Source organism: Mya arenaria, chromosome 4 (assembly GCF_026914265.1).
Source record: "Mya arenaria isolate MELC-2E11 chromosome 4, ASM2691426v1".
NCBI classification, from domain to species: Eukaryota; Metazoa; Mollusca; class Bivalvia; order Myida; family Myidae; genus Mya; species Mya arenaria.
In genome coordinates this window covers 78,922,564-78,935,937 of record NC_069125.1, presented here as the reverse complement: position 1 = coordinate 78,935,937, position 13,374 = coordinate 78,922,564, and the positions used below count along the sequence as shown (strand labels likewise).

The following is a 13,374-nucleotide window of genomic DNA, read 5'->3' as shown; positions in this document are numbered from 1 at the left end:
AATTGTTGACAGGTAAGACATATTCTGCATGTATAAATACAAGGCAGTCCAAAGGATAGCTATATCCCCTGCCATTGTGTTTTTAGAACATTGTTTTCTCTGAACTGGTGAGTTGAATCTGACCAAAATTGTACACAACCACTGGTCAAGAGTGGGAAAATAGGAAATACAAGTTGTCTGATCAGTAGCCTAAATATTGTTGGATATATGAACATGTTATAAAATGGTATTTGTTATTCAGATTGTGTGTAGTGTAGGTAAGATCAATCTCTAGCTTAATTGGCCAAAAATAAGTAGTGTAGGTATAAAGATCAATCTCTAGCTTAATTGGCCAAAAATAAGTAGTGTAGGTATAAAGATCAATCTCTAGCTTAATTGGCCAAAAATAAGTAGTGTAGGTAAGATCAATCTCTAGGTTACTTGGCCAAAAATGTGTAGTGTAGGTAAGATCAATCTCTAGGTTACTTGGCCGAAAATGTGCAGTGTAGGTAAGATCAATCTCTTGGTTATTTGGCCAAAAATAAGTAGTGTAGGTAAGATCAATCTCTAGGTTACTTGGCCAAAAATATGTAGTGTAGGTAAGATCAATCTGTAGGTTATTTGGCCAAAAATAAGTAGTGTAGGTAAGATCAATCTCTAGGTTATTTGGCCAAAAATATGTAGTGTAGGTACGATCAATCTCTAGGTTATTTGGCCAAAAATAAGTAGTGTAGGTAAGATCAATCTCTAGGTTACTTGGCCAAAAATGTGTAGTGTAGGTAAGATCAATCTCTTGGTTATTTGGCCAAAAATGTGTAGTGTAGGAACGATCAATCTCTAGGTTACTTGGCCAAAAATGTGTAGTGTAGGTAAGATCAATCTCTAGGTTACTTGGCCAAAAATAAGTAGTGTAGGTAAGATCAATCTCTAGGTTACTTGGCCAAAAATGTGTAGTGTAGGTAAGATCAATCTCTAGGTTACTTAGCCAAAAATGTGCAGTGTAGGTAAGATCAATCTGTAGGTTATTTGGCCAAAAATGTGTAGTGTAGGTAAGATCAATCTCTAGGTTACTTGGCCAAAAATGTGTAGTGTAGGTAAGATCAATCTCTAGGTTATTTGGCAAAAAAAAGAAGGAAAATAAGCCGTTCATTTATAACATCAATGAAATAGCAAGTCTCAAGTATTTTTGATAAAGTGATAAATATCAAACTGTGCAATTTGTTTAACACTTTCAATAAACAAACACTTTTAATTGTGTACTCTGATCTTAAATGTCTCGCGTGACCTTGACTTTTGAGGTATGGACCCAGGTCAAGGTCACTGCACATCGTCTCAATGAAGACATTTGTACCAAGTAATATGGTAATCCATCAATGCATAAGTAAGTCATGGCCTGGACACGAAATGTTACAGACAGACAAATGGACAAGACATGACAGACTGACGGACGGACAAAGTGCATTCCTATAATCCCCTCCCCACTCAGTGGTGGGGGATTAAAACCAAGAGCGACATGAAGTGAATGCCGACACTCATCTCCTCTATTGTTTTCCAGTTATGGACATAACTCTACAAGTATAAAGCCAGAGTGTTGTCTGATATGGTTTCATAAACATAGAGGCTAAAACAATAGTACAACTGTTTTCAGTAAAAAACAGACAGCAAAAATGAAAATAGAACAGAAACAAACTAAAAGTATCAAAAGTAATGTCTAAGATGTTATTGTAAGGAAAATAAAACATGCATAAAATTAACCAATTCATTTCCTTATCTTACCTTGCATTCTATAGAGGAAATCAGCTCGATCTCTTCTCCTTTCTCATTCAATACTCTGAAGGAAAGTGAATACTTAATAAATATCAGTGCTGATTTGATCTGCCTGAGAATAGTTCTGCTTCTGCCGGTGTATAGCATGTCACCGCCCTGAACTAACATACATGTTATTTTGCATCTCAGGAAGTATGAAGCCAGAAACACTTGCACCTTAAGATCTTTTAACATAATCATGAAGTTACATTATTCAAAATCTAACCTTAACAAAAATAGAAATTAATAATATTCTTACTTGTGTGGTCTGATCTTCAACTGAGTAGCTGATTTTTGTAACTGAAACACATTATAGACAGTTAAAGCAAAGAACAGGAAAGAATCATATTAGACAAATTAATCAGGTGACCAAAAAAAAAAGTGACAGGAAAAAATTCTCATGTTAGTCGCGAGATTTTGACACTTATGCTTTGTGACTCGTATTTCATTTGATAATGTACTTTGTATAGGGGACATAGTATGATACAGGTGCTACTGTGTATGAAGTCTACTATGAACATACCAGTTCCTTGTATTTGTCATTGGACACAACAGTTTTTCCAAAGTCGATGGAGCCGTACACAACGGACTGCTCCTGCTCCCTCTCCAGAATCCCTGCAAACGTCAAACACAGTTGTTCCTAGTCATTTCATACATTTTTTGCTATTACAAGCATTGTAAGTGTTATAATCCAACATGGAACAAACGTGTAACAAACAAGATCTGTATAACAAACTGATTCGTGTAACAAACCTGCATGCGTAACAAAGATCTTTGCGAAAAAAGGGCTGGCCAGGCACGTTGGAAGTTTTAGCCTTTACAAAAAAATATTAGCCTGTCCGAACAAACAAAAAATTAACATGTCATTAAATAGCATACATAGAGAAAAACAATGAATATCAACTGGTTTTAATGTTTTTCTGATTTAATTCACTTAAACAACCATATAAACATTCCATGGACATGTCGTTTCTTAAAAATAAATGCACTTAGTCTTGCAAAAAATATTTCAACATCGCAGTCATTTGGACACAGAAGCCAAAGCATATTGAGTGCCGAGGCTTTTGATTGTCCCTTGTGGCGAACAAAGAACCAATCAAAACAGTTGCAATAAAATACTGTTACGGATGCATTATATTTACTTGTTTATCTCCGACAATAAACATGATTCCATATTGGAAATGACAGACTATTGGCGATGTTATGTGATGTCAAATATCAATTTGGATCATCTTACTACCGCTAAGGCAAATAATCAGCAAACAGTTTTTACAGGCATTTCACTTTTAAGTACCTTTTTGCTATAAAGTTGTCCAAAAATATGTTGGTAATACGGACTGTCATTTACGAAAGAGCTACCAGACTCATACAAAATTTGCCGGCAGACCGGCACATTTTCGGAAAGACCAATAGAGAAACCTGTTAACTCACAGTTAACAAGCCTATAAACTTACCTTCAACAGACAAGATTGCAATAAGGTAATGATCTATTTTCATATGCAAAAATCTATACAATTCCAGACTGGTTAAGTAATTTACCAGGGATGATGGACTGTGCGGTGATTCTGTATCCTCGGTAGTCTACGACCACTGTGCCGAGTGTATACATCCCTTCCACATCGGTGTTAAAGTACGCCCTCACACCTTGAAGGTCGTTGCCCTGGGATACAAGCAAAAAGTGAATTATATGAACTTGTTTTAGATAAATAAATCTTGTTCAGAATGATCTTCATGCAATCACTCTTATATAGACTCATGTGAAGATAAATTTCGAACATATAATTTCATTTAGTAGACTTACAGGGGCATTATAAGCTGCATAGTCACCACCAAAATCTTTATAATGGTCACGCACATCAAAGCCTAGGCTAAAGAATATGTTGTTCCATATGTACATCTGATTCCTGAAATAAAACATGTTCATGTACATTCACAGTGGCAAACTAGCTTCTTAATTTCGTAAAAGAGAATTTTAACAACCAAACAGAAATGCTATTCACTTCAAAAACCTGTCACAATCGAATTGCTGTCTAAACTGACCACAAAGTGATCAGACTTATAAACAGTAAGTAACAACTTTCAGATTTGTAAATGCTTAAATGTAAAACATGACAATCTTACTTTGCCTCATCTCCCGGATTAATGGCCATTACGTTGCCGTCGATCACCGCCTGGGCACCACGTGATGCAGCCGCAACAAAGTCACTGTGCACCTGTAAACATGCCATCACAGATCAACTAAACATCTAAACACAATTTTCATAAACAAGACGATCAGAAACCTGAAAATGTCACACTACATACTTATCTTAATCACCTCCTTGCAGTTCACACAGTTAAATGAACAAGGTAGAGAACTTCCATATAAAATTATGGCCTCCTTTTCAGCCCTATATCTTCTTTATGTATTATGTATTAGTGAGATGACATGAAGTAAAATCTAAATGGTTAAAAAGTTAGTCCAGGTCATTTAACTGACTTAGAGAACAACCTCATTTTTCAACACATGTCAAAGTAATATCTGGCACAGGGAGTGTGTTTTGAATGAGCGGCAGTAGGAGGACGTATAAACATCAGCAAAAGTTGAAATTCTAAATGATTAGCTAAGTAAGTAATGAATTCCTATCTGCCATTTCATTGGTTGAACATATATGTTGTGTTCTAAGTCCCATTATCTATATCTGTGTGAATACTATTTCAACAGTACAAGTTAGCAAGCTTGCACATATTCTCACCTTGAAGATGGCCCTCTCTCTTATAAGTCTCTCTGGAAGGGTTTTGTGAGGCAGCTCTCGTGTCGTCTGGATCTCCTCGTTCCAGTCACGCGTCTGGCCTGGAATGTGTTCTTCGTAGCCCAGACGAGTTGTAAAGGCTGTGGAAACGTTCCAGACATTGCATTAGCAATAACAATAACATTATACATGGTTATAGTCGATGCATGCAATAATGTTATTTCATAAAAAATAAAAATAAGAACTAGTTTTGAGGGTCTCAAACAGATGCATATAAATACAACAACATTTACTAGTTATTAACAATTCAGATGACAGAATGCGCATGTTGCCTCACCATCCTCTGCACGTATGTAGTCGACTGTGTGGTCAGTCTGTGGCACCATCCAGGTGTAGATCTGGTACGGTGTAGGCACACGTTCGAACGGGTGCTTCTGGCCACGCTTCTTCAATAACTGGGCGAAATTCCTCTTGAAGGCAGGACTTAACTGAAACACAAAGAAGATATAAGTTTAGGTTTTCCTATAATGTTAACAAGTACATGTTAACCAAATACAACACAATATTTAAACATTGTCAGCATTCTCTAAAAACCTACGATCCATGTAAGATCAGTAAAATAATGATTAAAACATATTTATAAGTTTCCCCAATTATGCTGAAAAAGGTCAACTGTTCCTGTTGGTACCTGGTTGAGAAGCTCTACTAGTGTGTGGGAGAGACATTTCTGGGCCGCAGCTCTTGGGTTAAACACATCCTCAGTACACCTACAATACGAGGAATGGAAAATCATGTATATGAATAATGTATAATGCTATGTATGACACATGTTTGAAATCATTTTCTAAAGGACAAACCATTTGGTTTAATTATTTATATAACTAATTTATTCAAAGCTAAACATCAAACAAATGAAATTATAATTATATTTCAAATAAGTCTATAAATTCTATCTCTAGTTACTGTAAGACTTTTCATATTGCTTCAGCACTTCATAAATGTTCATTTACAGTACTGCAACACTTCTTAATGTAAGTACACAAGACTAGCCCCTGATCTAAGCTTACATGTTTACGTAGAAGCCTCGTGTGGATGCTGTGATGTGATACTTCTTGTCCTCAAGGGTGACGGCGTACAGGTAGATCAGGTCACCGTGGAGTTTCCGGTTGCCCGGTGGGGGGTTCCACCCACTCAGTGTGAGCACCTTAACACACTGGGGTGACTACAATACACACAAAAAACTAAGATGACGGCTTCTTACAGTATATAGTTATATTCACCCCATCCAATTGTTAATAAAATGTGACAATAAGTTGGTAATGACCAAACACAATTTATTCTTTACAAATTTACCTTGGAGCTGGTTTGAGATTTATTTAGATACCAATAATGATTATTTGCAAGCAATATGGAAAATAAAATATCATCGCAAGCCTAACACTCAGACATGAGAAAAAGGACCCACCTTAAGGTCCGCAACGCTAGGGTGCATGGGCAGTAGAGGTCTCTCCTTGGCTCCGGGAATGATGAACTCTGGCGGAGTACAGTCCATCGAGTCAGGCTTGTACACCTTCTTCTCTGTATATGGATATAGCATTATATAATCATTCACCTAGCATTCCATTGCCTTATATGAAACGGAAGTATCTGACAATAACAGAAAGACAAACAAACTGGAGATTATGTCAATTCCCTGACAGGGTATGAATACAGAAAAGTGCAAATGAGAAAATAGAATGTTTGAAGTTTGTTTGTTTTTTAAATAACAGCTGTACATATGGCAAAGGAGTTGGTTGTGGACAGAAACACTATCACAGGCACTTGAGAGCATTTGAGTTGAGTTTTCTTATATCATTTGTGAAATAAATAAACAGACAAACAATTAGTAGAAGTGCAAATTGGACAAAAAATCTCTTCAGTTAGTTTTTAGAATATTCTCTGGACAAGGGTGTGTGGCGGACTGAAGAACAGACAAAGCAGCGACTATATGCTCTTCCTTCAGGCAGCATAAAATAACTCATTTTTCTTTTAACTTTCTATATTTCTAAATAATGGTTTTATTTTATCAAAACTTCATTTTGAATGACCAAAACTAAATCATGTTTGTAATATTGTGCAGTTTCTCGCCATTTCACTTTATTTTCCTCTGTTGGCCAGCTGGATACTTGAAAGAGACAGCAGAATTTCCAAAATAAAAGACTGCCAGTTAAACATTCAGAGACGGTTATGAAATTAAGACTTTTAGATGATCAAGCCCAAATACTTTAATGCTTGGCATCAAACAATTTAACAAGCCCTACTATATAAAATACAGAATTTCAGCAAGCCTCGAAAGTGTTATTGGGTGCAGTAGTTGCAGGCTTGTGCTAATTCAGCCGCTACAGAGATATGAACCATTTTAGGAATTTCTTTCATAAGTCTTTAAAGCATTACAGAATTATCTTATCTTTAGTCAGTAAGAAAACTGACCAAGTATGTCTCCAGCAGTAATGATATTGAGGAAAGACAGAGAGTTGCAGTCAATGCCGTTGTACGCATCAGCTGGGTCCACAGACTTGAGGAGGTCACGAATGTGCCGCAGGTGAATACGAGCCTCCCGAATTGTGTATGGCTCTGAAACAAAGAATACCATGTCTATGTAAAATCAAGCTTATTGTACAGAAGGCTACAGCCCAATTCATATGTTAACACTGCTAAAAGACGTTTACTCTGTTCTTTTTATACCAATTTGATATGCCACAAATTACAAAACATGTTTTTTCTTCAAATTTTTTTTAGGCATAAAGGTAAAAATTCAAAAGTTTAATATCACTATTTTGGTGTCTCTGGTCACAGATCCTTGTGATCTGGTGAATAAACACCCATTCCTGATCTGTTTTATGGAGATGCTTGTCGAAGAGCAAAATTGTGGTGTTCAAATTATTGTAACTGGAAACACAGGCTTGGGTTTTTTTTGCCTGTCAGAGTGACCAATCATTTTTTTACATTATCATTCATTTAAATATTGGAACTTGATTTTCTCCTTAAGTTACTTCATAAAAGAGATTTTCACAATCAGACCAACCTTCAACAACCTTGATGACAGAGCCCTCCGCGAGACCCTCAATGGTTTTGAGCTCGGCGAAGTTGTCGAGGGTCTGTCCCTCAAGCTGGAGGGAGAAGCAGGTGCGATGACAGGTGTCCTCCCGGTCCATCAACACCTGATGAATCTCTTGCACAAGCTCCATGGAACTTACCTGGAGAACACAAGATGCCTCTAATAAACTATGGTGCTATTTACATTACTTGATAACCATCTTTAGCTTCATTATCAATTAAACTTTATGGCTTAACAGCAATAATTGTACTAGTTAACAGCTATAATTGTACTAGTTAATGAACATAGTTGTACTAGTTAATGGCCATAGCTGTACTAATAATTGTACTAGTTAACAGCTATAATTGTACTAGTTAATGAACATAGTTGTACTAGTTAATGGCCATAGCTGTACTAATTATTGTACTAGTTAACAGCTATAATTGTACTAGTTAATGAACATAGTTGTACTAGTTAATGGCCATAGCTGTACTAATTATTGTACTAGTTAACAGCTATAATTGTACTAGTTAATGAACATAGTTGTACTAGTTAATGGCCATAGCTGTACTAATTATTGTACTAGTTAACAGCTATAATTGTACTAGTTAATGAACATAGTTGTACTAGTTAATGGCCATAGCTGTACTAATTATTGTACTAGTTAACAGCTATAATTGTACTAGTTAATGAACATAGTTGTACTAGTTAATGGCCATAGCTGTACTAATTATTGTACTAGTTAACAGCTATAATTGTACTAATAATTGAACTAGTTAACAGCTACAATTGTACTTAGTTAACGGCCATTATTGTACTAGTTAACTGCTGTAATTGTACTTAGTTAACGTCTATAATTGTTATAGTTAATGGCCATAGTTGTACTAATTATTGTACTAGTTAACAGCTATAATTGTACTAGTTAATGAACATAGTTGTACTAGTTAATGGCCATAGCTGTACTAATTATTGTACTAGTTAACAGCTATAATTGTACTAGTTAATGAACATAGTTGTACTAGTTAATGGCCATAGCTGTACTAATTATTGTACTAGTTAACAGCTATAATTGTACTAATAATTGAACTAGTTAACAGCTATAATTGTACTTAGTTAACGGCCATTATTGTACTAGTTAACTGCTGTAATTGTACTTAGTTAACGTCTATAATTGTTATAGTTAATGGCCATAGCTGTACTAATTATTGTACTAGTTAACAGCTATAATTGTACTAGTTAATGAACATAGTTGTACTAGTTAATGGCCATAGCTGTACTAATTATTGTACTAGTTAACAGCTATAATTGTACTAATAATTGAACTAGTTAACAGCTATAATTGTACTTAGTTAACGGCCATTATTGTACTAGTTAACTGCTGTAATTGTACTTAGTTAACGTCTATAATTGTTATAGTTAATGGCCATAGCTGTACTAATTATTGTACTAGTTAACAGCTATAATTGTACTAGTTAATGAACATAGTTGTACTAGTTAATGGCCATAGCTGTACTAATTATTGTACTAGTTAACAGCTATAATTGTACTAGTTAATGAACATAGTTGTACTAGTTAATGGCCATAGCTGTACTAATTATTGTACTAGTTAACAGCTATAATTGTACTAGTTAATGAACATAGTTGTACTAGTTAATGGCCATAGCTGTACTAATTATTGTACTAGTTAACAGCTATAATTGTACTAGTTAATGAACATAGTTGTACTAGTTAATGGCCATAGCTGTACTAATTATTGTACTAGTTAACAGCTATAATTGTACTAGTTAATGAACATAGTTGTACTAGTTAATGGCCATAGCTGTACTAATTATTGTACTAGTTAACAGCTATAATTGTACTAATAATTGAACTAGTTAACAGCTATAATTGTACTTAGTTAACGGCCATTATTGTACTAGTTAACTGCTGTAATTGTACTTAGTTAACGTCTATAATTGTTATAGTTAATGGCCATAGTTGTACTAGTAAACGGCCATAAATGTACTAGTTTAATGTAAGGCCATCATTAATAAATAATTTGTTTTGCCTTTCCTGACCAACTCTAGCAACCCACATGTTTCTTTACCTTCTCATTTTATTTTTTATTAACAAATTAAGGGATAAGCAAGTACAAAAGAGCAAACCTACCTACCTACAAAACCCCAACCCACCCAATGCCATTAGGTATTTATGTTGAACCGTTCTCTACAGTTAAGAATAGCCAAATCAGTTACCGGCAGTTCAAACTCTTCAACGCCTGGGCAAACAATTTTCACATTGAAGCCTGTGTCCTGTATGAGAACAACCTCCTGCTCCTTGTCTTTTTCCACACCCTCCTCATCGCTTGGCCCCGCCCCCTTTTCGTCACCACCATTCTTCTCAGTACCATCTGATGTCATTCTCACAACCTCAACTGGAAAACAAGTGTCAATAAATTCCAACAATTGCACCTAAATAAATTATACACTTCTTTGAAAATATTGTTCTTTAACTTTCTCTCAGGTTCTTGAATGTACACATAATATTAACAGTTATCATAACAAAATTCTCTCCATATATTATGTATACATTTATATATACTGTGAAATCATTAATGTTCGTGGGGCATTAATGTTTGTGGTTTTCGTGGGTTGGGTGATCCATGAATTCAAGATCCCACGAAATATAAACCCTTTATTCACTTTTTCAATTGCCATGTTGTGTACATAGTGATTGAATTTGTAGATATTAGCAATCTTTAGAGATTGTTTACTCAAATATACGGACCTTCTCAGTGTTTTCAGTTTGCAAGATTCTTAATTGGTATTCAATGGCTTCGCCTATCTGTATTTATGATCAGAGTACATCTTCTTTTATGACATTAATTTCCAATTAAATGGATAATTGACATGGGTATGTGCACTAATTGGCATCTCGTACCACTTTATCGAGTGTCATAAACCGAGTGATGTAGAAGACGGAAATCACGGGCCAGCGCGTGGAGATAATGTAGACGATCTAGAACAATCTCAGTTTCGATTATTATTTTTTTCAAAAACGAAAAACCACGAATTCAAGTACCCACGAAAATGTAATTTTTCCGGAAACTACGAAATTTCATGCCAACGAATATAAATGATTTCACAGTATTAGATTCCATTTACTGACTTCTCTGATGAAATAAGACACAAGTGAATCACAATCTGCCATTCAAACAACACAGCAGCATCACAGTCAGCTGCAATGGTCTAAGCTGATTTATATACTAAAAAACATAATTCCTTCTTCTATAATTCTTTTCAAAGCCTCTAAACTGTAGCCATATATTTGTTTCAAAAGTGCAAAGCCATTGATTACTAAATATGCTCATGCTGAGAGAAAAGGCCAACATGTCTTAAGTCTTCTTAACAATATAACTTGTTAAATATCAACATGAAATGTTAAGCATTTAGACTGAGGGAAGTATTATCAGAAATCTATAAACCGCCAACTGTGAACCCTGATTTAATCTGGCGGATCTTTTCATAAACCATGTTTTCAAAAGGGACCAGATTTGGGTCCTGATAAAACCTGATATCTTTAAATCTGATGACAATGAGGGTGACTGTACAAATAAACTGCTGCATGGAAATTTAAGTTAGCCGTTATCATACCTACAAGAAAGAAGAACTTCTGCAAAAAAATCAGGAGACTATTTCATGTTAATTGGTCAAATTGTCAAATTGTTCTGTGGTTTAGAATTATAATTAAACAAGAGCTGTCACAGTATGTGACGAATGCCCCCGAATGTGACATTGACCTATGAACAAGGTCAGTACATGAAAAGTTAAAGAACAAACAAATACATATGGCAAGTTATTTTAAATTGCCTCTGAACATAAAAAAATACCACCCATACTTGACAACCTACATTCTTATGTCCTTATATTCAGCATTCCATTGTGAATAAACACTTAGTGTATCTTTCACCTTAGAGGTAGGGACATGGGTCTTGCACATGACACGTCGTCTTGGTATGTCGAACACATGTGGCAAGTTATTTTAAAATCTGTCCATACAAGAAAAAGTTACAGCCCGAACATAACAACTAATACTCTGTATCCTTATATGCAGCACTCCATTGTGAATAAACACCTAAGTGTGACCTTGACCTTAGAGGTAGGGACACGGTTCTTGCACACGACACGTCGTCTTGGTATGCCGAACACATGTGGCAAGATATTTTAAATTCTGTCCATACAAGGAAAAGTTACAGCCCGGACACAACAACCTATACTCTATGTCCTTATATGCAGCATTCCATTGTGAATAAACATTAAGTGTGACCTTGACCTAAGAGGTAGGGACACGGGTCTTGCACCCGACACGTCGTCTTGGTATGTCAAACACATGTGGCAAGTAATTTTATTATCTGTCCATACAAGGGAAAGTTACAGCCCAGACACAACAACCTATACTCTTTGTCGTTATATGCAGCATTCCATTGTGAATAAACACTAAGTGTGACCTTGATCTAAGAAATAGAGACACGGGTCTTGCACGCGACACGTCGTCTTGGTATGCTGAACACATATGGCAAGTTATTTTAAAATCTGTCCATACAAGGGAAAGTTACAGCCCGGACACGATAATCTATACTGTATGTCATTATATGCAGCACTCCATTGTGAATAAACACTAAGTGTGACCTTGACCTTAGAGGTAGGGACACGGTTCTTGCACGCGACACGTCGTCTTGGTATGTCAAACACATGTGGCAAGTTATTTTAAATTCTGTCCATACAAGGGAAAGTTACAGCCAGGACACGACAACCTATACTCTATGTCCTTATATGCAGCATTCCATTGTGAATAAACACTAAGTGTGACCTTGACCTTAGAGGTAGGGACACAATTCTTGCATGCGACACGTCGTCTTGGTATGTCAAACATATGTGGCAAGTTATTTTAAAATCTGTCCATACAAGGGAAAGTTACAGCCCGAACACGACAACCTATACTCTATGTCCTTATATGCAGCACTCCATTGTGAATAAACACTAAGTGTGACCTTGACCTAAGAGGTAGGGACAGGGGTCTTGCACGCGACACGTCGTTTTGGTAAGCCGAACACATGTGGCAAGTTATTTTAAAATCTGTCCATACAAGGGAAAGTTACAGCCCGAACACGACAACCTATACTCTATGTCTTTATATGCAGCATTCCATTGTGAATAAACACCTAAGTGTGACCTTGACCTAAGAGGTAGGGACACGTTTTTTGCATGCGACACTTCGTCCTGGTATGCCGAACACATGTGGCAAGTTATTTTAAAATCTGTCCACACAAGGGAAAGCTACTGCCCGGACACGAGTTATTGAGCCGGACACACGGACGGACGAAAGGACGGATGGACGGACGGTGCGATTCTAATATGCCCACCTTCGGGGGCATAAAATATTTCTTTTACAAGATAACCCTATTTTCACATTTCTAAAATTATTTGCATCTTCAGTGAAGTCAGAATGAGGCATGGAATAGCCTTATATAATGTTTGGCGGTTGCACCATGTTAGAGGGTGTTAATTTTTTTTTCCATCTACGTATGGACTGTGGTTGTAATAACTATTACTTATATTTATTAACAACAGTTAAGACATACATGTGTAACGTGTGTGGAGTGTACCGAGCGGCTGTACACTATTTTTTCAAACTTATGGCAGAACTCTTAAATAAATAACAAAAGATGAAACTATAGAATAATTTTCCTAAAGGTTTCTTAACCTTTTGATCTTATACGGCTGTGGTAAAATTCGTCACACA

General features: G+C 36.0%; 1 protein-coding gene across 1 annotated transcript in view; it reads right to left on the bottom strand.

Moving 5' to 3' along the window:
• Positions 1–13,374, bottom strand: part of LOC128231582 (clustered mitochondria protein homolog) — a 36,799-nt gene that overhangs the window by 21,115 nt on the left and 2,310 nt on the right. The window contains exons 2-15 of the mRNA XM_052944595.1: positions 9,828–10,006; positions 7,582–7,753; positions 6,987–7,130; positions 5,983–6,095; positions 5,585–5,739; positions 5,206–5,284; positions 4,855–5,005; positions 4,521–4,657; positions 3,907–3,998; positions 3,587–3,689; positions 3,325–3,445; positions 2,309–2,400; positions 2,045–2,085; positions 1,756–1,810 (exon numbers count right to left, since the gene is read on the bottom strand). Of these exons, the coding sequence (XP_052800555.1) occupies positions 1,756–1,810; positions 2,045–2,085; positions 2,309–2,400; positions 3,325–3,445; positions 3,587–3,689; positions 3,907–3,998; positions 4,521–4,657; positions 4,855–5,005; positions 5,206–5,284; positions 5,585–5,739; positions 5,983–6,095; positions 6,987–7,130; positions 7,582–7,753; positions 9,828–10,006 (1,634 nt within the window). The remainder of the gene's footprint in view (positions 1–1,755; positions 1,811–2,044; positions 2,086–2,308; positions 2,401–3,324; positions 3,446–3,586; positions 3,690–3,906; positions 3,999–4,520; positions 4,658–4,854; positions 5,006–5,205; positions 5,285–5,584; positions 5,740–5,982; positions 6,096–6,986; positions 7,131–7,581; positions 7,754–9,827; positions 10,007–13,374) is intronic.